We start from the raw sequence: 22236 nt of genomic DNA, 5'->3' as shown, positions 1-22236 counted from the left end.
TTCTTTCTATCGCCAGGGGCAGGATGAGGCCTCACAGAGAAAGTGGAAAATCAAGCAAATGAGAAACTACATGCTTTTTTCTCCAAGGAAATGGAACCTGAGACTACCTTGCTCTGGTTACTCTGGTTTAGGAGCCTCTGGGCTGATGACAAGAGATTTCCACACAGAACACACAGGAGCCCTTACATGCCTAGCTCCAGACAGTGTCTGAATGAACCTGCAGAGTTATAAGCAAACCTACAGAGCCATCAGTGAATAAATAGCTCTAGTCATCACTAGGATTCATTTCCTCCCTCTGTCCCTTCCCTCCTTTTGTCTTGAGACAGAAAGAGAGAGGGACAGAGAGACAGAAAGAGAGAGAGAGAGAGAGAGAGAGAGAGAGAGAGAGAGAGAGAGAGAGAGAGAGAGAGAGAGAGAGAACAACTTGTGGGGGTAGGTTCTTTCCTTCTACCACGTGATTTCCAGGAATCAAAATCAAGTCATCAGACTTGGGGGTGTTATCAGACTTAGGGTCACAGTTGGGTTTGACCACCCACCTTCAACAAGCCAATTAAAAGAGCTAAGTAAGTGAAAAGCAGAAGAAGGAGATTTAATTAATGTGGCAATACTAGGAAGAAAGACTGGGGGTGGGGGTAGCTAGGATCACAGTCCCGTACCAACGAGCACAGCTGAAAGTGTACCTAATATGTGAACAAGCTCCAGCAATCCACTGAGATTATCTAAAATAAAACTAACATTACGAGCCGGACATAACCCTTTACTTTGATCACTTTTAAGCACTCTCTCTAAAGGATCTGAAGGAATGTGTCCTTTGACTTCATTTTGCTCTGCTGAGGCTTCTTCTCACAAGTTATCTCACAGTAAGTTTTTAATTCCAGTTTTCTGGGTGTTATCCCCAGATGGTTCAGAAGTAAAGCCCGGGACACTCAGCTGAGAGCTGGTGGCGGTTGTGCCCCCAGCCAATGGCGACTATTCAGAAGCTGCAGGCTGCTGTAAGCCAATACTTAGAGCACCCTCCACTTCTGCCTTGTTTCTTCTCCATCTCAAAGACTTGACGGGAAATTCTCCAGGGACTGAATGTATTTGGAGGTGAGAGTTTGTTTGGTCAAAGAAAAACATCCCAGTGGCACTGCTGATCAGCTCCCCAGTCCCCGCATGAGGTGCTGTGCTCCTGGGCTGGGCTGGACAGTCTCTTCATGTGTGAGTCTCTATGAAAGACTGCTGCGTCACTTTCCAGTGTGTATTCAGGACAACGAGGGCAACTGTCATCCGTTTCCACTTTGATAACGGACATAGTTTTCTCTTGGGCTTTTTGCAATACAGTGCTTCCTTTTTCATAGTTCACCTGACAGCACTAAGATTTATGAGGCCTTTCCTGGTAAATAAAGCCAGTCTCTGAAGCTGGACAAAATCCTTGGTCTGTATCTCAACCCTGACACTTGTTGATTTGGGGCCAATTATTTAAATTCACAAGCTCTTAATTTCTTTCCTTTCTAAAAGGACATTCTTTTAGGCTGTACTATGCCCACTGTACATTAAATAATAAATAATAACATTAAGATTCTTGTGCTGTAATAATATTAGGAGTAGGTAGTTGGTTTCTGCTGAACAGAGGGGGTAGGCAGGAAATCTATAACATTTGTATACATTCCAGGTCAAAACAGTTATCTCTGCACCAGTGTCCTAAGATCTCAGGCCATTAGCAAGTAGAGGGAGTGCAGGAGTCCTAGGTGCAGACTGTCTGTAGCTTCAGGATGAAGGAAAGGGAACTCTTGAGAGACCCAAGAATCAGAAACAGTCATGAGAATTCAGCAGTTCTGTGGTCAGAGATGAGTCCTTTAACCCCTTGGAGGCTTAACTGTGTGTATTACAAGATTAATACTGCTTGCAAACTGGTTTCAAACGGTTGTATGAAAGAGTGTATGTGAGCATGGTTCATGAACTGAGTAAAATGGGAGAAGCCATGTTGCCATGCAGAGTGTTTTCGTGTTCATGAGAGCTGTATTACTCTTGGAACATGGATAAAGCATGTGATTAGTGCTATAAATAACCCAGTTTATCAAAGTCCTGCTTGAACAAGACAATTCCAAGCATTTAACAAACACTCATAAAAAACATTCTTGAAACTACAAGCTCACTTGTACAGTAGTATTTGCTTCAAGTACTGTGTTTATCTATGATGTTTTATAGTGTAAATGTCATACAATGTAAGATAGACAGGTAATATGTGGATACATGTGGTCATGTACTTATTGGTATAAGTACATGAACTTATGAACCACTAAACTTCTGCCTTCTCTGACTCCCGTGGAGTCTGTCCCCCTTTCTGCTCATACAGGCTCTCCTGCAGCCAGTGGGGGTGTACTTTCTGCCCCCAGAGTGAAAAGATCTCAACTGGCATGAGGGTGAATACCCAACTGTTTTCTCTAAATTACCAAGAGCTTTCATCAACTATTTTTGCTTCATCAGTTCTACAGAGTTTTAGTTGTTTTTGTTTTTTCCCCTTCCAGTGGGTCTTTTTTATATAAAATGCAAGAAAGATAGCCATAAAATTATATGCTTCTCTTGGAGTCAGGATAAAAGAGAAAACTTTCATTGAAAGAATGATTTTAGCCCCAGACTCCTTTGCCTGCACAAATATGACATACACAAAAGTGACATTTATCAGAGCAAGAAAATGTTATTCTGTGTGTTTTGATGGTAAAACTTTGACCCCAGAAGCCAAGCAAATAGCCAAGTTCTCTCTCTTTTATCCAAAGATTTCTGGCAGCAAATAAGATAAGGGTCTCTTCTGGGTTAGGCTGGAAGGAGAACAGAAGGCAGAAGGCTTGAGTGGTGTATGCATTGTTAATCACAAAGGAAGAAGATAAAAGGGCACACTATGAGTCAGGCTCAATCTGGCTTTTTCTAGTAACATAGCCAGATCAGTCCCTCCAGGCTGCTGGACCCAGGCAGGTTTCTAGGAGGCTGGTCGGATTTCTCTGTGATGTAAACTGGGTAGGAAGCTCACTTTCCCCAGGAACACTGATGGCTAAGTTTCCTTGCTTCCTTCTTCCTTCTCTGCCTTCTCCTTTCTTTTTCCTTCCCTTTCTCCTTCCCTCCCTTCTTGCAATTACAGAGTTTCCTTTTGTGGGTCCTTAGTCCATAGGACTTGGAAGGAAACTTGAGAACAATTTTATTGGAGTTTGGAAGAAAACAAGGGGGTAAACAACCTTAAACTTCAGCAGTTTCCAGAAGGAGGGAAATAGAAAAGAGAGAGAAAACCATGTAATTTGAAAGCAGTCATATGGTAAAGGATGTGGGAGGCTTCAGACAAAGTGAGAAAGCCCGAAGTGCCATCACTATAGTTATGAGACTTAATATTGACTATGTGTTGGATCCATTCTTCTATGGGTGCTAACATGACCTTTAAGGGTGCAATTATCTTTTTTTTTCATTCTAAATTAGCATTTTCAAAAGCCAAAGATTCAACTGGTGAAAGTGTGTGCAGGCTTTGGGAAAAGGGATAGAAAAAGGGAAAAGGGGAAGTTATACTTCTCCAAGTAACTCAGAAAGAGAGGTAAGTTTAGCAGAGCTATATGTCAGGGTTCTTGTGAGTGACTGCACAAGGCTACAGTTTCAGGGAAGGATTAGTACTTTATCTCATTAAAGGAATAATTATTCCTTCCATCTCCTCACCATGGCTTTAGGGGTCACATTATTTCCGAGGGGTGGTATCTTGATGAGGTGATTGACAGGCCCAGCTATATTAACATTTTTTTTTTAAATGCTGTATTTGCTCTAAAAGGAGGACACAATAATGTGTAATGTAATCTTTGGAGCAGATCAGAATGTTATGTCTCCTTGAGGGCCAGAGGTATATTTCATTCTTTTAACCAGGAGTTAATGGTTTTCTCTTCCTGGGCCTCAATAAACCCCTGGAATCCATCTACAAAGACTCTTAAGATTGTAACAGGTCTTCAAGAGCTGAGACCCTCTCTGGGTATGATGCTACATGCCTTTATCCACAGTACTTGGGAAAGTAGAACCAGGCAGATTTTTCTGAGTTCAAGGCCAGCCTGGTCTACATGCTAAGTTCTAGGCCAGCCAGTGCTACATAGTGAGACACTGTCTCAACAACAACAACAAAAAAAGGAGTTGAGACCCTAAGATCATTCAGGAGATGTGTTGAAACTGGAAACTAGATATAACTTAGCTCCATTGTGAAAACCCAAAGCTGTTCATCAGAAAGAATTCAAGTATCTGGACCCTCATACCTCCAGTGCTCATTTAGGAGAAGAAAGATAGCTAGAAGCCAGAGTACCCTCATGCCAGTCCTCGCCTCTGGCCAGGAACATGAAAGGCGCTGCTGCGTTCTGGGTCACTGCACTAAAGCTGCCAGATCTGTCTCCACCTCGCATCCTCATCAGCTCAACTCACATACGGTTATGAAGACTAAGAACTCAAGGGAGGGCTGGAGTCACCCAGCCTTCTATCAGCCTCAGGAACATGGCTCAAGGGCAGGAAGTCAACAAACCTCTGATCAAGAGGCTTTGGCATCTGCCGAGACCATCCCTCTGCAGGGCCAGTAGCCATGCTGGGTACAATGGTGGCATGGGCAGGGTCCAACAGTCGTTGGCAAGGAGGAGTGCTGCTAGGTACCCAGGCAGGGCCTCCGAGAGGAAAGGATGGTCGTCTTTGGGACAAAGGCTAGGTGCTGACACTGGTGTAAGACTCTTGGCTGAGTCTGACATAAGCAAACCCAGGCTGAATCCCCGAGGCAGGCACTTGCTCTGGGAAATACTGACATTTTCTTTATAGTGCAGTTTTATTTTCACCTGAATCAGATGACTCCTAAAGTAACGAACTCTGAAGCCCTGTTCAGGACACAACAGCATAAGGCAGAGTTTGTTTTGTCTTGGGTAGCACTGGCTGCCCTTGGACTGATGCTAGTCAAGGATGACCACAAACTCCTGATTCTCCTGCTCACTTCCCAAATGCCGGGATTGTAGATGTGTATCACCAATTTCTCCCTTTGATGTAAAAAAAGCTTCGTACCTTGCTCAAGGTCATATAACTAGCAAATGTCAGAACAAGACTGTCCCCTGACTCAGTGACATTTCCAGGAAAGTGGCCCTGGGACAATGACATCAAATAAGATGGCACATGGCAAGCTACAACAAAGGGCAGATGTGCAAAGCTAAGCAACCTGGAAGCTACAGCTAAATATTTTTTTGTCATTTTTGAACCATTTTCTCCAAAGATAATTTTTTTAAGTTTAATTCCTACTTTCTAAATTAAAAGGGGGGGGGGATAAAAATAAACTGAATATAGTAATATTGGGTAAATCAACAAGTATTTAGAAATATCACAAGTATAATTATAAAACATATTTGGACAATGGCAATTTGGTAAGCAACTGCTGCTTATATCCCTAATATTGGAAATTATAATTCCTGTCTCACTCTGAAGCTGTACCTCTAAGCCTGTGAGTCAGGGCACACGAGCAAGCCTGGTCCCTGGAGATGACAGCAGGGCTCAGAAGGATCCACTGCCTCACAGAGGACTGTCTCTCTGGAGCTCTCAGGGTTCCTGTGATAGATGGAGGTAATTACCTAGGCATGTACAGGACTCTCTCGGCCACCACAAAGCCCACCCTGAAGAAGAGGTTGCTGGCTGGAATGAACGGGAACACGAGGAACAGCAAGCCGGCCAACACTTCCTTGTGCTCCAGCCTCTGAAACACACAACAGGGAAAGGACATGTGGATCTCTGTTCAACTCTGCCTCAGACAGCATGTCATCCTAGAGCTGAACTGACCACAGGAAGACCCAGTTAGAGGTGCTGGCTCGTCACACACCCATCTGTGCCCAATACACACCTGTCACCAGACACATGTGACATGGGCACAGTTGGTGGTGATCACTGCCCACCACTCTGGGAAGCCTGAGAACTTTGCTGCTCAGTCTGTCCCCACCCCTCTCCCATGGCCTGGGGACTGTACAGAGGGCAAAGCAGCTGGGCAGAGCCAGGCACTGAGATACAGTGGTACCCTCTCTTAAAGAAGAAGCCAAAAGGGTCACTAGCAGGAGCCAAGTTTTGCATAAAAGAGATGCTGTTCTGATGGCAAAATTGAGGGTGCCCTTGAGGGTCAGCTGAATTGCAGGTTTCCTGGTACCTCTCAAACTAAGGTAAAGCAGACTTTTATTTATTATTTATTTATTTAATTTATTTAGAGACAAGATCTCTCTGTAGCCCTGGCTGGCCTTGACATACAACAATCCTTTTCCCAAAGCCTCCCCATTACTGAGATCATAGGCATGGCTACCAGGACAGGCTGCAAAACTTTTTAAATTAAAAAAACCACTATGAGCTGGGTGGGTGGTGGCACACACTTTTAATCCCAGCACTCAGGAGGCAGAGGCAGGTGGATGTCTGTGAGTTTGAGGGCAGCCTGGTCTACAGAGTGAGTTCTAGGACAGCCAGGGATACACAGGGAAACCCTATCTCAAAAAAAAAAAAAAAAAAAAAAAAACTAATAGAAAATTAGAAGAAGGAGGAGGAGGAGGAGGAGGAGGAGGAGGAGGAGGAGGAGGAGGAGGAGGAGAAGAAGAAGAAGAAGAAGAAGAAGAAGAAGAAGAAGAAGAAGAAGAAGAAGAAGAAGAAGAAGAAGAAGAAGAAAACTCACTAAATTGGTAAAGGACATTTTCTTAGTATTTGTAAAGATATTTCTTAGTCTTTGTGTAACTAAAATTAGTGAAAATTAACTTGTAATGGTTCTATTAACTAAAATCTCTCTCCACAGAGTTCCGGGAACCCCGTAGGAGAAAGAGGAGGCAGAAAGAGTGTAAGATCCAGAGAGGATGGAGGACACCAGGAAAACAAGGCCCTCTTAATCAACATGAGCAAAGCTCCTATGAACTCATAGAGACTGAGGCAGCAAGCACAGGGCCTGCAAGGTCTGCACCGGGCCCTCTGGCTTCTATTACGGCTTCTGGGTTAGTGTTTCTATAGGGTTCCTGAGTGTGTGAACAAGTGGGTCTCTTTTCTTGCGCCCTCTCTTGGGCTCTTTTCCTTATGTTGGTTTGTCTTGTCTGACTTTAATGTGATAGTTTTGTTTTTATCTTACTATATTTTATTTTGTATATTTTTAAAAAATGAATGAACGAACGTAAACCTAGCACTCGGGTGGAGGTTAACAACAGCACTGCTGTCTGTACCTGCTGGGAAAGAGATCAACTTTCTCCAGGGGAGGGGTACAACTGAAGCTGGGCAGTAGGAAGGAGGAGAAGATCTGGACAAACTGGGGGAGGGGAGAATGTGATCAAAATACACATAAATTTAATAATCGTTTTAAATAATAAAAATAATTTTAAAGAAGAAAAGTGACTTTTTTATATTTACATGTTGTAATAGACAATGTAGATGGAACTGTACTTCCGTGTGTTTATATGCAACAGATGTGCTTGAAGAGTTTTAGTTAAAATACACTTGAGGATATTGAATAATGTTGTTAGTTTAGTGGTAGACCCTGTAACCCCAGTATTCATAAGGCAGAGGTAGGAGGACTGCTGCCAGTCCCCGGCTAGCCTGTGCTGCACAGGGAGACTGTTTCAGAAACAAACAAAAGCTTAAGAGTAGAACTTGGTCTATAGGCAGCTAATGGTTGCTAGGGGAGGAAGAGGCATTTCCATTGCTGGTATGGCCACAGGTAAGCAGCCTCCACTCCTGTAAATAAACACTCACCCAGGATCTTATAAGGAACCTGAATGAGATAATTTTTTTTTAAAGCATGAAAACAGAAGAGTACAAGGTGGGAAGATCAGTAGAGGGAACCGGGAAAGGATAATGGAGGGCAAAGTGCTAAAAATACATTATATAATGTATGAAAATGCCGTAATGAAACCCATTATTATGTATAATTAACACATGCTAATAAAAAACAAAGAAGAAGGAAACCAAGTAGAACTTTCCATGTCACATACTGCATCTTTAATGATTCCCATAAATATTTAAAGTACTATATTGCTTTTAATAACTAGAAAAGAATAAGATAATATCAAAAAACATAAATAAAATTCCCTACCAGGAACTACAAATACTCTAAATATGCAAAGTAAAAGATTTGTCACCAGGATTTTATTAAAATCTTTGTCTTATTAACTACCACGTGCAGAGTAATGAAATCTCTTGGAGAGATTCCCTACAATTTGAACAGTTTCTCTCAAATGATTTCTTTCTGTTAGTAATGACCTACAGGAACCAAACTCCTTAGAAGAAAGGGGATAAATGTCATTTTAGTGGCTTCCAAATCAAGTAGGCACAGAGGAATGTTATGTGTATATGCATCATGCACATATACATACATATGTATATATTTCTAGGATCTCCCCAGACTGCCAAATAAAAATGTGAAAAAGAAGAAGAAAACGAGGAGCCAGTTGACAGTGTTTAAAAGCTACAAGCTGTCTGTTTTAGTTTTCTTTCTGTTGCTGTGATTAAACACTCTGACCAAAAGCAACCTAGAGGAAGAAACGGTTTATTGGATTTACATGTCCAAGTCACAGTCCATCACTGGAGGAAGTCAGGGCAGGAATTTGAAGGCAGGCCTGATTGCTAGTCTACATACTATTACCTCTATCCAAGGAACTTGGTTCACAACCAAAGAAGTAAGACAGGAACCAGAGTGTGGCTTGGTGGTCGGAAGGTAGGCTTATGCTCAGGTAGCTTTCTTATGCAGTTTAGGACCACATGCTTAGGGAATGGTGTCACCTACAGTGAGTTGGGTCTCCCTACATCAATTAATAATCAAGACAACCCCTCACAGACATGCCCACAGGCCAGTCTAACCTCAGAAATTCCTTAATTAGGATTCTCTTCTTGGATAATTCCAGACAGTTAATTAGGACACTGTCCTTCTAATTCAGGCAACAGTCTAAGGTTGCCAAGGGTATTTCAGTTCAAGACCTGGACACATAGCAAACAACAAACACCCACCTCAGAATCCTGTTGTACCAGGTCAGGGATTTCTCACTACCAAACACTGAAGATAAAGCCCAGAGTGAGTGCCTTCTTTATTCTCAGCTCCTCATTATCCTTGAATCTATACTGAGTACCTTGAAAATAATCTTTTTATTCAGTTTTAGTTTGTAGAGATTGTTGACTTTCACTTTCAGCTCTTTGAAAGCTAACGTCCAGAAGAAATCAATCTCTGATTCTCCATTTTAATAGATCTAACTCCATGGTTCATTCAAAACACCACAAAAGCTGTTATGTGTAGCAATGCTCTTATGGATGGAGATAATAGACTGAGCCAGGCCAATTAGATAGATAATAGACTGATGTGGCTGAAAGACTGACCTTACCCTCAGCACTCTACTTCAGAAACCAAGAACACTGTTCCAGACTGCAATGGACCATGCTGAGGTACATGCATCAGAGAGTCCATCTGCTCTGCACAAAGGATCTTGAATCCATTCCCCAGTGAAGCCACTGACAGTCACATTCTGAGTGGCTGTTTACATTCTTACCCTAGCAACCTTTCCAGCCTCTGCTTTTCTCTGGCAGTGACTAGCTTGCCTATCTATGGCCAGCTCCTGCCTAGAATGTCTATGTTAGTCTTTGAATACTGATTGTTCCTCCAGGCTCATGCAGGACTTAATCCCAAGGCTCATGTTCAAAGTATTAAGAGTATGAAAACTTAACTTGATAATGACATTCAGAGATAGAGTCCTGTAAAGTGATTAGATTTGATGTAGTTATTAGCATGAGTGAATCCTTTAGACCTTATGAAGAAGACCACACAAATGAGCGCTATATGCATACTTCCTCCATGATTATGATACAGGCAAAGGGGAACCCTCACCAAAGTCTGTGTCATGCTGTGTGGACTTTGAGCTTTCAAAACTGTAAGCCAAACAAACCTCTTTTAAAAGGATTTTGCCTCATATTTTGTTATGTCAACAAAAACCAGATGAATTCATTCTCTAAGTTGCCACTCTCACCCTATGTGTCCTGCTGGGACTCGGGCTCAGGGCAGCAGAGAGAAGGCTGCAGGGATAGAAGAGAAAGCACAGTTTTAAGGAAGATCGGAAGTCTGGCACAGGTGAGCTGGTGAGGCTGGCTCCAGAACACCCAGGCATGTTCCTGTCTCCAAACAGTGTTGATCACTGCTTTCTTGTTAGGCTTCAGCCCCTTGGTAAACCTCTTATTTTAAGATTAGTGAAGCTATAAATATTTATAGTGTTGTCTAAAAACCAGAAAGATGGGGTCTGGAGAGATAGCTTAGTTGATAAAATGCTTGCCTTGTAAACATGAGGACCTGGGTTGGATCCTAACACCCACGTAAAAAGCCAGATGTCATAGTGTCCTGTAATCTCAATGCAGGGGGAGTGGAAATGAGTAGACCCCTGGGGTTCACTAGACAGCCTGCCTGACCTACTTGATGAACGTTGGGCCAGTAAGAGACCCTGCCTCAAAAACCAAGGTGAGTTGGCAGAGGAATGACAGTCAGATTTCCCCCTTGGCCTCCACACGCACGCGCACGCACACACACACACACACACACACACACACACACACACACACACACACCATTCAAACCGATTCCTGGGGGCGGGTTACAGGTGCCTCACTCCTCACTCTGCACACTCAGTCAGGACCCCTGACAAAGCTCTAAGAAGATGGGTCAAGGACAGTCTCCTAGGAGATGAGCATACTCCATATCTCAGGTTGGACAACTGTTTATTCTCTTAGACTGATATTGGAGGGACGAGTTCAACTGTGGCAGAATGGGTTCAACACCAGTGTGGCTGCCCTGTACTCTGCCTGGCTCAGGCTGGTGGTGTCATTTCCTGACTTTCTTGAGTGCTGACATTTCCTGGTAAATGCTCACAGAGTAAAAATTTAAAGGGGGAAATGAATAGAGAGATTATACCCGCTCTGAGACAAAAGGAGAGAGCATAACTCCACGCCTTCTATCAGCCAATTTAAACACTGCTTTTTCCCAGCCCAGACTCCTGGCCAAGAGGCACTGCCAGATTCTCTAATGAACGGAGCCGGAGGCGGGTTGAATCACAGCATTCAAAACCGACATTTTGGATTTCTGGTCTTTGATTTTGAATCTGGGTTGTTTTTTCTGAACAAAGCTTTGTGTTTGATTTGTCCTTAATTAATGGTCTGAACTTTCTTGCCAACACTGGTTCCCAAGATTTCTACTTCTTATCTCATTCAAGTGTACAATTATACAATTACACTGCGGGTTAAATGAGGTGGAATGCTGAAGTGCTCAGACTACCTTACTCTGAGCATAAGCTAATTTATAACTTTACTTGGAAATGTAAAGTCAGATTTTTACTTAAACGTGTTGTTAAATGTTTAAAGAAAATCAAGGCAGACATCTTCAAAGGTAACTTACAGGATAATGAGTATAAAAACATGCATTTGCTTTAAGCTAGGTAAGCACCCAAAAGGAGTTCAGAGAAGTCAGCAAAGAAGAAAATAATGCTAAATAAATCTTCACCCAATTAGAATGAAAATATTTCAGTAATTTAGGGAGGTACGGGGGAGTCAGAAATGACTGTCTTCATTGCTAGCTTTGGTTATGAGCAAACATGAAAACAGGGAGTAAAACCTACATATTTTTGTTTTAGAAAGAGTTAGACTGGAAGGAAGTGGCAAGATGAGCTATCTTCTAAGGGTCTACTCAATTTACAAATCCCTCTGTGACCTGCTAATCTGCATTAGTGGAGGACAGGAAGAGGCAGGAACATATGCTGGGGGAAAGCTGCCATTAAATTTCAGGATGTGGCTTTTGGCAATTACCTGTCAATCCAACCAGTGGGAAGTGAAGGTTTCAAACTCAGGGTGAAAGCTAGGCACGGCTGTGCACACCTGCCATCCCAGCACTTGGGGAGTCCAACCTGGGCTACATAGTGACCCCCCCCTCCCCCGTGTGTGTGTGTGTGTGTGTGTGTGTGTGTGTGTGTGTGTGTGCACACGCACGCGCGCACAGGTATGTGAGGAAGTGTGTGCTCACCAGTAAGAGCGTGTATGGAGTCCAGAGGTCACACTGTATGTCTTTCTCCACAGTTCACTTCATTTTTGAGACTGTCGTTCAGGGAACTTGAAGCTGAATGCTTGAGTTATGCAGATGTCCCGTGTGCCCACAGGCTCTACCTAGTTCTGCCTCCTGGCATAGGGGTTACCAGCACATGCCACCATGCTGGACTTTTATGTGGATTCTGGGAGTCCAAATTCAAGTCTTCATAAGCACTTGACCCACCCAGCCATCTTCCCAGTCTGAGAGACTCCTAATCCTAACCACAACAAAACAAAACAAAACACCTGAGATCTGACTGACTCCAAAGCCTGTCCTTTTTTTTTACAGCCAACTTCAAGTGTAGGTAAAAATGTCAGGGTAGGAACACCAACAACTGTCAGGTGCTTCCCCGTGGAGGAAGCCAGATGAGGTGCTACATGGTCTACAAAATCTCACCCCTTCCGGCATCTAAGAGAGGGCACCAGAAGAACACAAGCCCAGGTGTCCTACAGTCTACACAGCACTGTTCCTTGTCACATGTCCTGCTCAAGGGAATCAAGGAATGGTTTAAGATGGCTATTACTCTCCTGAAACCCAACATCCGAGACCAGACCCCTGACATATACATGCTCACTGACTGAAGCCAGTTAAGACATAACATTTGGGGCCAATGAGACGGCTCCATGAATAAAGGTGCCTCCACCATGCCTGACAACCTGAGTTTGACAGCTAGGATCCATGTGGTAGAAGAAGCACACTGACTCCTACAAGCTATTCTCTGACTTCCACACACATGCATGCCCACAGGTACAGGCTCACGCATATGTACACACACACACACACACACACACACACACACACACACAGACACACACACACACACAAACACTTTTTTTTTAAAGGCAGACTTCACAGACCTTGGTTACTGAATAACAAATCATTGTTATATCTAAAAAGGACTGTAGGGGAGATAATGATTACTTTTGGCATGACAAATTAAACACTATGATGGAATTGTCCTTAGCAAATCAAGTAAAATAAATTAATTTTAGGGACCACACAGATACATAGTAAGCTGAGGGACAATGGCCCTTCTTCAGTCTAAATCTTGATCTTGTTCTAAACAATTTACAAACTGCTGAGCATGGTTCGCCTAGGAATGTAATGTGATTGACACTCAGGGTTCACTCAGACAGAAGGGACTCAGGAATGAGGAGGAATTTGGAGAAGTACTGTAAGACCTCATCAGACATCTAGACTTCAGGAAGTGGGTCATATGTGTTTAGGCTTGTTTGGTAGAATAGCAACAACCCATGATATAAGAAGTGCTATTATGTTAGGCAGATATTTGCTACTGTAACAAAATGTCCCAGAGATAATCAATGGAAAAGATAAAAAGTTTATTTTACTCACAGTTTTGAAGCTTTAGTCCATCATTGGTTGGATTGCTGCTTTTGGTCCTATGGGAAGGTATAGCCCATCACTGAAAGGTCTCAGCCCATCAGAGTGACAAAAAAGCAAAAAGAAGAGCAAGTGGAGCCAAAGCTCCAGTGGGCACACCCCAGTGACCTAACTTCCTTCCTCTAACCTCCTACCTAAAACCTAAAAAAGTGCTAGGTTCCATTAGCACTTCAGGCAGGGACCATGTCTTTAATACATGACCTTTGGAGAACATTCAGATCCAAACTCGGGTAACCACAGAACCCAAGGTCAAAAAACTTAGTTCACAAGAATGTCTCAGGAATGGAGGGGAGGGGAGAACAGTCAATCATTCTTCCCTTTGTAAGGACTCATTGAGGATCAAGGATGGATTTAAATACAGCAGAGTGATGACTGGATCTGCCTCTGCTGGGGTTGAGGCAGCAGGCAGAACAGGAGTCAGATGTGCTCTAAGTCACTTTGTCCTATGGATGGGTGTGGCTGGCAGAAATGTTTTCTTACCTACCACACTTGTGCGGGGACTTCTGCTAAGCAGGCGCCCCCAATGCAGGATGCTGTCAACATCTTTCAGTGACAAGAAGCTCTTCTTGTCTCACTTGCCGAGAGCTGTGTTTCATCTGCCCACATGGAACTGCCTCAGAGGATGAACAGTTGTTCTGTGCTCTTGGATTAATGAGAAGGAGGAGACATAAGGGGCACATGGCTGTGTTCTAGTGAAGACCCACCTGGCTTACAGGAGCATCTCTTAGCCATAACTCACCCTGCTTTATCAAACAAACTTCAGAGAAGCGTCTGGCTTACTTCAGGTCACTCTGTAAGTAGATGACAAGATTAGGAATCCTCTTTCCTAAGCACTAAAGGAAAAGGACACTGAGATTTAGGCATCATCAGGTAGATTTGGTTTCTGTCCCCAGTCAGTGTCCTCATCTAGAATCAAAATATCTTCTCTACTAAAATGCGTTACAATTCAGAGAATAGGTCCTGTTTTTCTGTTTCTGAGATAAGTGGTAGTGAAATCCTGGTGGATAATTCTTTTCTCACAGAGGCAGTTAGAGTGCTCTTTTCACAAATTACTGGCCTGGCATTCTTCCCTCATTTTTCACTATGGGTTCAACTCACCACAGCTTAAATTTACTGGACTAATAACATGGGGCAAAGGATGGAAAACAGGCTTTATAATTTAAATTGGTTTCAAACACCTCTAATTTTCCAAATCCAGCCATGTACATACCAACTTTCTTTGTTTCAAAGCAAGGAAGAGACACCCATCAAAGGGCCTGTTTCTGTCAAACACTCGACCATTTAATGAGAGGACACTTTATAAAAAGTAAAATCTGACATCAAAGAACAAAACAGACTCACAATCATGAGGTGGGGGTCATGCTTTTCTTGGGGAATGCTTGTGATGTTCTAAGAGAAAAATATTCTCAACAGAAAAACCAAGGGTAACATATTTCTTTAGCAAATGTTGGTGTTCAATTATTTTCAAGTGAAGATGCTGATATGATGGGAGCCTAAATGTATAAAAACTCAAATTTACTTGCCAGTTACTCAAATCCAAACAAGCGGTGGTGCCTGAAACAGAGGGAATTTTCAAAGCAGTGCCAAGGAGGGCAACATTAGTAATTGCTGTTTTTTCCCAATTAATCATTGTTCAATACCAAATGCCAGACTCCTGGGTTACAAGCCCATAGCCAGTCTGGCCACTGGAACTGGCCAGATCCTCTTGCAAACACTAGAGGCCTCTGGCAATCAGAGCCAGATGGGTTACAGAGAAGAAAGTATGCCTTTGACAAGATTCTGCCCGAATGCAATCACTTATTGGAACATGCTGGCTCCAAGAAGCTCCGGGGACTCCCTCCTCTGCCCTCCAGCTCTCCTACCAGAATCTTCCATCATCCAGGGCTGGTAACTCATTTGTAATCTTAGCATGTGAGGGCCTAAAATCAGAAAAACCCTAGCTCCAGGACAGCCTGGGCTACATAAAACCATGTCTCAAAAAATAAGAAGAGTTTTCCAGGAAAGGTGCCCTCTGTAGTGACCACGCAGCAGGGCACGGGGACCCTCCACATATGCTCTTAAAGCAGCAGTGAAGCAGGAGAAACAGCTTTTCCTTGTTCAAGGTGTGGTGTCTCTTTGCTCACACTTCAGAAACAGCCGTTCATAAAGAGTGGAACTGATATTGTAGTTGACATTGCCTCCCTGGACTAGTATTTAACAGATGGCTTTGTTAGCCTGGGCACATCCTGACCCCACAATCACAGCAACACCCACCCCACCCCACCCCCACACACTGGGGTGGGGAGGAAAGGAGGTGAGTGGTAACAGTCTCTAAAGAATGAAAAACAAAATTCTGTATTGAGAAAAGGCTGAACCACAAGGCAGAAGTGAGGAGGCCAGTCAGGCCAGGGCAATAACTTAGGGCTTAGGCCTTGAACCAGGCAATGGCAGGAAGCGGGAGGAAAAGTGCTCCCAGTATGGCTGACATGACTGAAGTAGAAATGCTGCAGTGGGGGAAGAGGAGGGAAAGAAAAAAACACAGAGAGAAAGCTTCAAGAATCTTGGCTCAGGCCAACAGTAGAATGCTCTGGGATGGAAAAGGCTGTTGAGGAAATAGACTGATGAGTTCATTCAGCAGTTAATCAGGGATGGTGGACTTGAGACGAGATGCACACACAGACAACCCTTTCTTCTATTAGCTTACGTTAGTGAGATGCCCTAAACATGATTTCATTTATCCTTAATACGCTGCAAGTGAGGAAGAAGTTCCACAGAATGTGCCATGTGTAGACCAGAGACAGAAACACTAAGATTCCTGTTACAAACGTGCTTTCCAATGCCCTCTGCTCTTTAAGCAATGTACACATAAAACACATATTTCCCTTTTAATGAGGAGTAGCTGTTCCCACGCTGTGCTCATCCATCCCATGGGTACTATGACCCCCCACCTTCTAAAGAACCTGATAATCCATCCCTGTTTCATATTTCCCAATTCGATAAGCAACACAACAGGCTTTTTGTTCCCAGCTTCCTGTTTCTACTACTTTTAACTCTGAAACTCATAATTTCATATTTTGTGGCTGAGAACAGATGAAAATAATGTGCTCCTTTAAATAAAACTTTACATTCTGATAGAAACAGAAAGGACTAAATGGCCCAAGGAGTTACAAAAATATATTTGATTTTTTAAGTTTAAAATTATAGGAAGTGTCTTACTGCTACACGGTAACAGGTTAGTTCCATAGACTGGTCATTCATTGAAGTAAGAGAAATAACAAGTGTTAAAAAAGAAGATTACGGCTGAGCGGTGGTGGCGGCATGCCTTTAATCCCAGCACTCGGGAGGCAGAGCCAGGTGGATCTCTGTGAGTTTGAGGCCAGCCTGGACTACCAAGTGAGTTCCAGGAAAAGAGCAAAGCTACACAGAGAAACCCTGTCTCGAAAAACCAAAAAAAAAAAAAAAAAAAAAAAAAGAATAATAATAATAATAATATTACAGGACTGGGAGACTGTGCAGTCATTACCTTTCAAACACTAAATCAGGGCATTGACTGTGGACACTAAAGTTCACTGAGAATCACACAACATATAAATCAAGAAAAGCAAATCAAGCTGTTATTGATGCATGAAAACTTCTGTTAGTAATACACAACACTCTAATTCTTCTATTAAGACACTCGGTGAGTCTTCCAGCTGAGGCATAAACATCAGAGCGGTAGGTAGGCCGTTTGCTTATTAAGTAGTATGACTTGTGTGAATGTGATTGCCCTCTGAAGGCAAAGAATAAAGAAAACTATTTAATGATGTGGAAAAACTCCTGTGGGCCCAGATCAAAGGCAGAGCAGAGAGCACCAGGAACAGGCAGACCACATCACACAGGACACCTGGAAACATGATTTGTAGGTTTCAACTCCAGAGAAAGGAGAGCAGAGGGGCTTCACAAGTGGCATGGGCTTCACAAGTGGCATGGCCATCACCCACAAACAGAAAGTCGTGGGGAAGGCTTGGCTGTTGGCCTCTGGTTTTCAGGCAGTCACTGAATAAAAAGACGCATTTCTAGTGTGTTTTCTGCCCCACTGTTCACCACAGAGGAATAGAAGAAAGTCAGCAGTCACAGCGTCTAGAGGACTGAGAAGCAGTTGCAAAAGGAAAATAAGGACTGGGCTGGAGACCAGGCCCCAGGAGGCCCTGGACTCAGTCTCAGCACCCTTAAAAGTCACTTTCTTAAAAGAAAATTAATTTTTGATAAAATTTCAAGTACCTTTAAAGACATCCATTACATCTCTCAAGTTTAAAGACCATAAAGATGTGACTCCAGTGTTCACTTATTCCCTGACGCTAGCTGTTCTCGTCCAACTCTTCATTAGCATTCAGCTATAACTACCACGGTTAGCTGGTCAATGTTAGGTCTTTCAGGCTGTCCATATGTCTAGAAATGAGCTCCAACTGGGCTATAGGAGGACTTCTGGAGAATAGATAAAAGCCAGCATTCCTCAGGAACTTGTGAAACCAGTTTCCATCTGCCAGAAGGAGTCATTTATCTTACCTCTGGCAGAAGGGACATATGGTTCCATTGATATGTACCTGTGGCTGCATATCAAAGCCCATGCTGGCCTCCAGGCTTCCTTAGCTCCTACTCACAAGTACTTGTTATACAATTTTTCCCCAAAGTCCATGATCTCATCCTGGCCCTTCTCACCTCAGATCTTGCTCCCTTTATACCCTCTGTCCTTGGCTATACACACTGTTCTCACTAGTCTCCCTCTTCCTGCTATTCTCCCTTTTCTCTTGAATACAGCCCTGACCACGTCTAGTCTGCTTTCTTTTTTCTTTACTCTGGACTCTTCCAGATGCCTCTGGATATTTTCTCTCTCTTATGCACAATAAAAACCTTTCCCTTAATCATACCATGGGATGGTCATGTTGGCAGTTTCTTTACAGTGCCACCTCACATAGTTAAACTAGTGATTTCGCTCCTGCCCTTCTGTGACACCTGAACACACAGACACTATACACATCTGTGGTGGTCCTGTCATACGATTTGAATTGGGAATGTCACCCACAGGTTCAAGTGTTTGAACTCAGCTATTCTGGGAAGCTGAGACTTTAGAAGGCACAGTCCAGCTGGAGGAAGTACTTTGCTGCGTGGAGGACTTTGGCTAATCTTCTTACCCCATCTCTGGCCCTTGATCTGTCCAGATGTGAGCAGGCAGCCTTGCCTTGCTGCCACAGCTAGGCCATAATGGACTGTATATCCAAACTGTGGGGCCAAAGAATTTTTTCCTCCTTTAAGTTTGTCAGTGTGATGAGAAAAGTAACCCATGTAGCATTAAAGGACAGAGAGCAGTTGTTAGAATTTAAAGATGTTCTCTTTCACTGCGGATGAAGGGAGCTGGGTAAGAGGGAGAGGGTTGATGCTGATAAATAACAATAACTTTATATATATTCTCACTGTTTGAGCAAGCATGGGTCAGTGGTTTTCGTTGTTATTAACACTGCTATTTATACACAGGAGCCCTTTTGTACTCCTGGAGTTGAGCTGCAACACTTTCAGGATGATGGTGACCATGACAATGACCAGACTCTGCAAATGGCTGGAATGTATTCATTGTTCCCCTGTGAGGGCTACTGTGCTGTGTCAGAGGCCCTGGGTGGCCTGGTCTGACCTCACAGCATGGTGCAGGAGGGGAGGGGAACAGACACAGGTGAGGACCAGCAAAGTTCATCACCAGCCCTGGCCTAGAACTTGAGGTAGCTCTCACCTTACCTCCAGCACAGGGGGCCAGGCTTCACTTGGGCTGTGTGGCCACAAATTTAAAGTGTGATTACCATAAAAAATTAGAATCACAGAAGAGAAGCCACATCTTTATCACGTATGGCAATGGCAACGCAACAACATGAAATGAGGCGGAGCGCAGCAGAGGTCTTTGATTAAGTTCCACAGCAACACGTGTCTCTCCCCACACTGGATGAGAGGAGAGGGTAAGTTTACTTTCAAATTCATCTCAGAGAAAGGTTACCAATGAAATTCCAGTTCTGTAGTACTGGTCAAGGGCAAATCTGGAAGACAGCTACTGAGGTAGGAAGCTGCGGCCCAAGGTCAGTGTGGCCACAGGTAACAAGGCGGCAGAAGGAGGAGCCAGCAGAGACAGAGGCGGGACAGCTGCCCTGGCTGTGCCCGCTTTGGAGCTGACCTCACACATGGGACCTTGGCAGCGCAGTTTAGAGCCTCAACTACCAAGATGCCCCAAACACACTATCTAGAAAGACGGGGTGGGTCCCTGTTATCCTGTGAGGGCTTTCTATGAATTAAGAAATGTGAGTGAGAAAGTGCCGCGTGCAGAGAATGGGAACTAAACGGATACAAGCCAGAGGAGGGGAGGAAAGAGCAGCAGCGTGAGCGCAGACCACTCTCGGTTAACGCCGTCTGCGTCCTCCAAGCTCACTGCTGTTTCACCACTCACTGTATTCAAACACGATGCTCAATTCACCAGGGTTTGTATGAGACATTCTAGAACCCAGTGATCCATGTGGCACTATAATATGATAGTCTATTATTCTGATGAGCAAAATGCAAAATAATTTCTAGTCATCTGGAATTATGCCTAGTTCAATTGTATGAGTCTATGGTATAACAATTTTATGCTGTAGGGTTGGCTAATTTATGCTTCAAGGATAGGGTTGTGACAGATCACATGGGCAGCAACACCTCAAATATCTTGTTCTTTAAAACAGGAAAAAGCAACAGCAAGATGTGCCTTCTTTGGTCTCTGTGTGTGTGTGTGTGGGGGGGTGTCCACTTGAGTGCTCTGAATCCTGTTCTCAATGAGGTTGGGATGTCCATGTGCAGATAACCACTTTCCAACAGTTGCTCGTACTCTAGCCTTGCCTCCTTGTTGAGAATGTGGGCCTTATTTAGAGACATTAGGTGGGAATCTCTGCACACCAGGTGGCTACTCTTTGGGGAGTAGAGAGATGAGGATTGTGATGTGGACTAGCAAGAAGCAAAGAAAGGCTAGGAACGGACACTAAAGGAAGTCCCAGGAGTGACTGCAGCCACCTCTTCAGGTGAGGGGTGCAGGGCTTCCCTCCCCAGTCTGCCTCCTCCAGTCCTCGCTGCAGGCACTTTCACGGCTACAGGGCTGCAGCTACAGTGCCGCCTCCCGAAGGACCTGAGGACTAGGTTTGTTTTCCAGGTCTCAGAGCTGCAGCTGTGACTTGTCCTGATCTCAAGGAAATCATCAGGAGACTGAGATAGATACACAGATAGGCACAAACCTATGGCCTCTTCCAGAAAAGAAAATTAAAACCCCCCAGGGGCCCATGCTCAGAGCAGGGGCAGGAGGCTGGAACCTCTACTCATGACCAGTCTTTGTCATTGTGAGGCCATCAGCCAAGCCAGGTGACCATCTTTTCTCCTCCTCCTCTTTTTATCCAGGTTTTCCTTCTATAGGGATGCTGCAAGGCTATAAAAGTCATTAAAAGTCCTTAAAATCTCAAGAAGACCTGTGAGAATGACATGAAGAGCCCATATCCAACACATTACTCCCAAAAACCACTGGGCAGCATTTCCCATCACTCAGTGAGGGAAAATGTTAGAGGACAGGTCATAAGAAGGAAGTTATTGGGATGAGACCAGTGGGAAGAAGCCCCCCAAACACACCATGTCAGAAGGGTGCTTTCCTGATGATGTAAAGTTTGTATAAGCCACAAAGAAAAGCCCATGATTCTCCTGGGGTAAATTCCTTCATGGATGGAACACCCTTCATCTCTCCTGAACAGACACACCTTCAGAGGGACTATCTCACCACGTGAGGAAAAATTAATAGCTTTAAAATTTGTTGTTGAGGAAACCATTTTACTTTAAATTTTTGTTGGAAAGACCTTGAGCCAATGATGAAAAAATTCTAGACTGTTCTCCATATTCTGTAACAGAAGCTTGAATGTCTACCTGGAGAATACAAATACAGAGGAGGAGGAAGAAGAGGAGAAAAGGGGAGATGGGGAGAGGAGAGGAGAGGAGAGGAGAGGAGAGGGAGGAGGGAGACACAGCACTGAAGCAGGGACACTGAACCAGCTCTACCTAACCTGTGGGGTAGGACACAGGGGAGCCACTGCACAGGCAGGGGCAGTCTGCCAAAGTTAAAAAGCAAACTTGTACATGAATCAGCAATACGCCCAAGAGAAATAAAACATATGTCACTGATGGACTAGCATATCCCCATTTCCCTAGTGACAATACAACAGACACATGCCACAGCAGCCCTGGAATCCAAGCTCAGGTCTTCATACTTTCAGCAAAGGCACTATAACACCTGAGTCATCTCCCAGCCCTGCATGTTGAGAATGCTGAAATTTTTGGTCAGAATTTTAAAATTGTTGCTATTGTTTCTTTGTTTCGGTTTCGGTTTCTGTGTGGATCTCTGGATATCATCTCTGCTGTGCCTGGCTGGTTTTGTGGCTGCCAATGATTTGAACAAAAATTATATAGAGATAAATCAGATGAGTGAATGTTTGCCCTCCACTGCTGAACCTATGTGCGTGGAAGAATTCATTCAGAATTGCCCCAAACAAGTCTCTTTCCAGAGTTTCATATTCGCATATAATGACCTAGCAGTCACCATGAAGGCATGGGGAGGCTTTTAGGCAGCATTCTGCAGCTTTCTCACTTATACAATCCCCCTTAAATCCTAGCTGCTAGCCAGTCATGGTAATACTTGCCTGTAATCCCAGGATTTAGAATATGGAGGCAGGAGGATCAGGAGCTCAAGGTCATCC

At 43.8% G+C, this 22236-nt stretch overlaps 1 protein-coding gene across 4 annotated transcripts in view; it reads right to left on the bottom strand.

Moving 5' to 3' along the window:
• Positions 1-22236, bottom strand: part of Tmtc1 (transmembrane O-mannosyltransferase targeting cadherins 1) — a 217429-nt gene that overhangs the window by 74796 nt on the left and 120397 nt on the right. For all 4 annotated transcript variants that reach the window (XM_028892402.2, XM_028892401.2, XM_028892403.2 and 1 more), the window contains one exon: positions 5595-5716. In XM_028892402.2, the coding sequence (XP_028748235.2) occupies positions 5595-5716 (122 nt within the window). The remainder of the gene's footprint in view (positions 1-5594; positions 5717-22236) is intronic.

The sequence above is a fragment of the Peromyscus leucopus genome, chromosome 3 (genome assembly GCF_004664715.2).
Source record: "Peromyscus leucopus breed LL Stock chromosome 3, UCI_PerLeu_2.1, whole genome shotgun sequence".
Taxonomy (NCBI): Eukaryota; Metazoa; Chordata; class Mammalia; order Rodentia; family Cricetidae; genus Peromyscus; species Peromyscus leucopus.
This window is presented reverse-complemented; position numbering and strand designations above follow the sequence as displayed.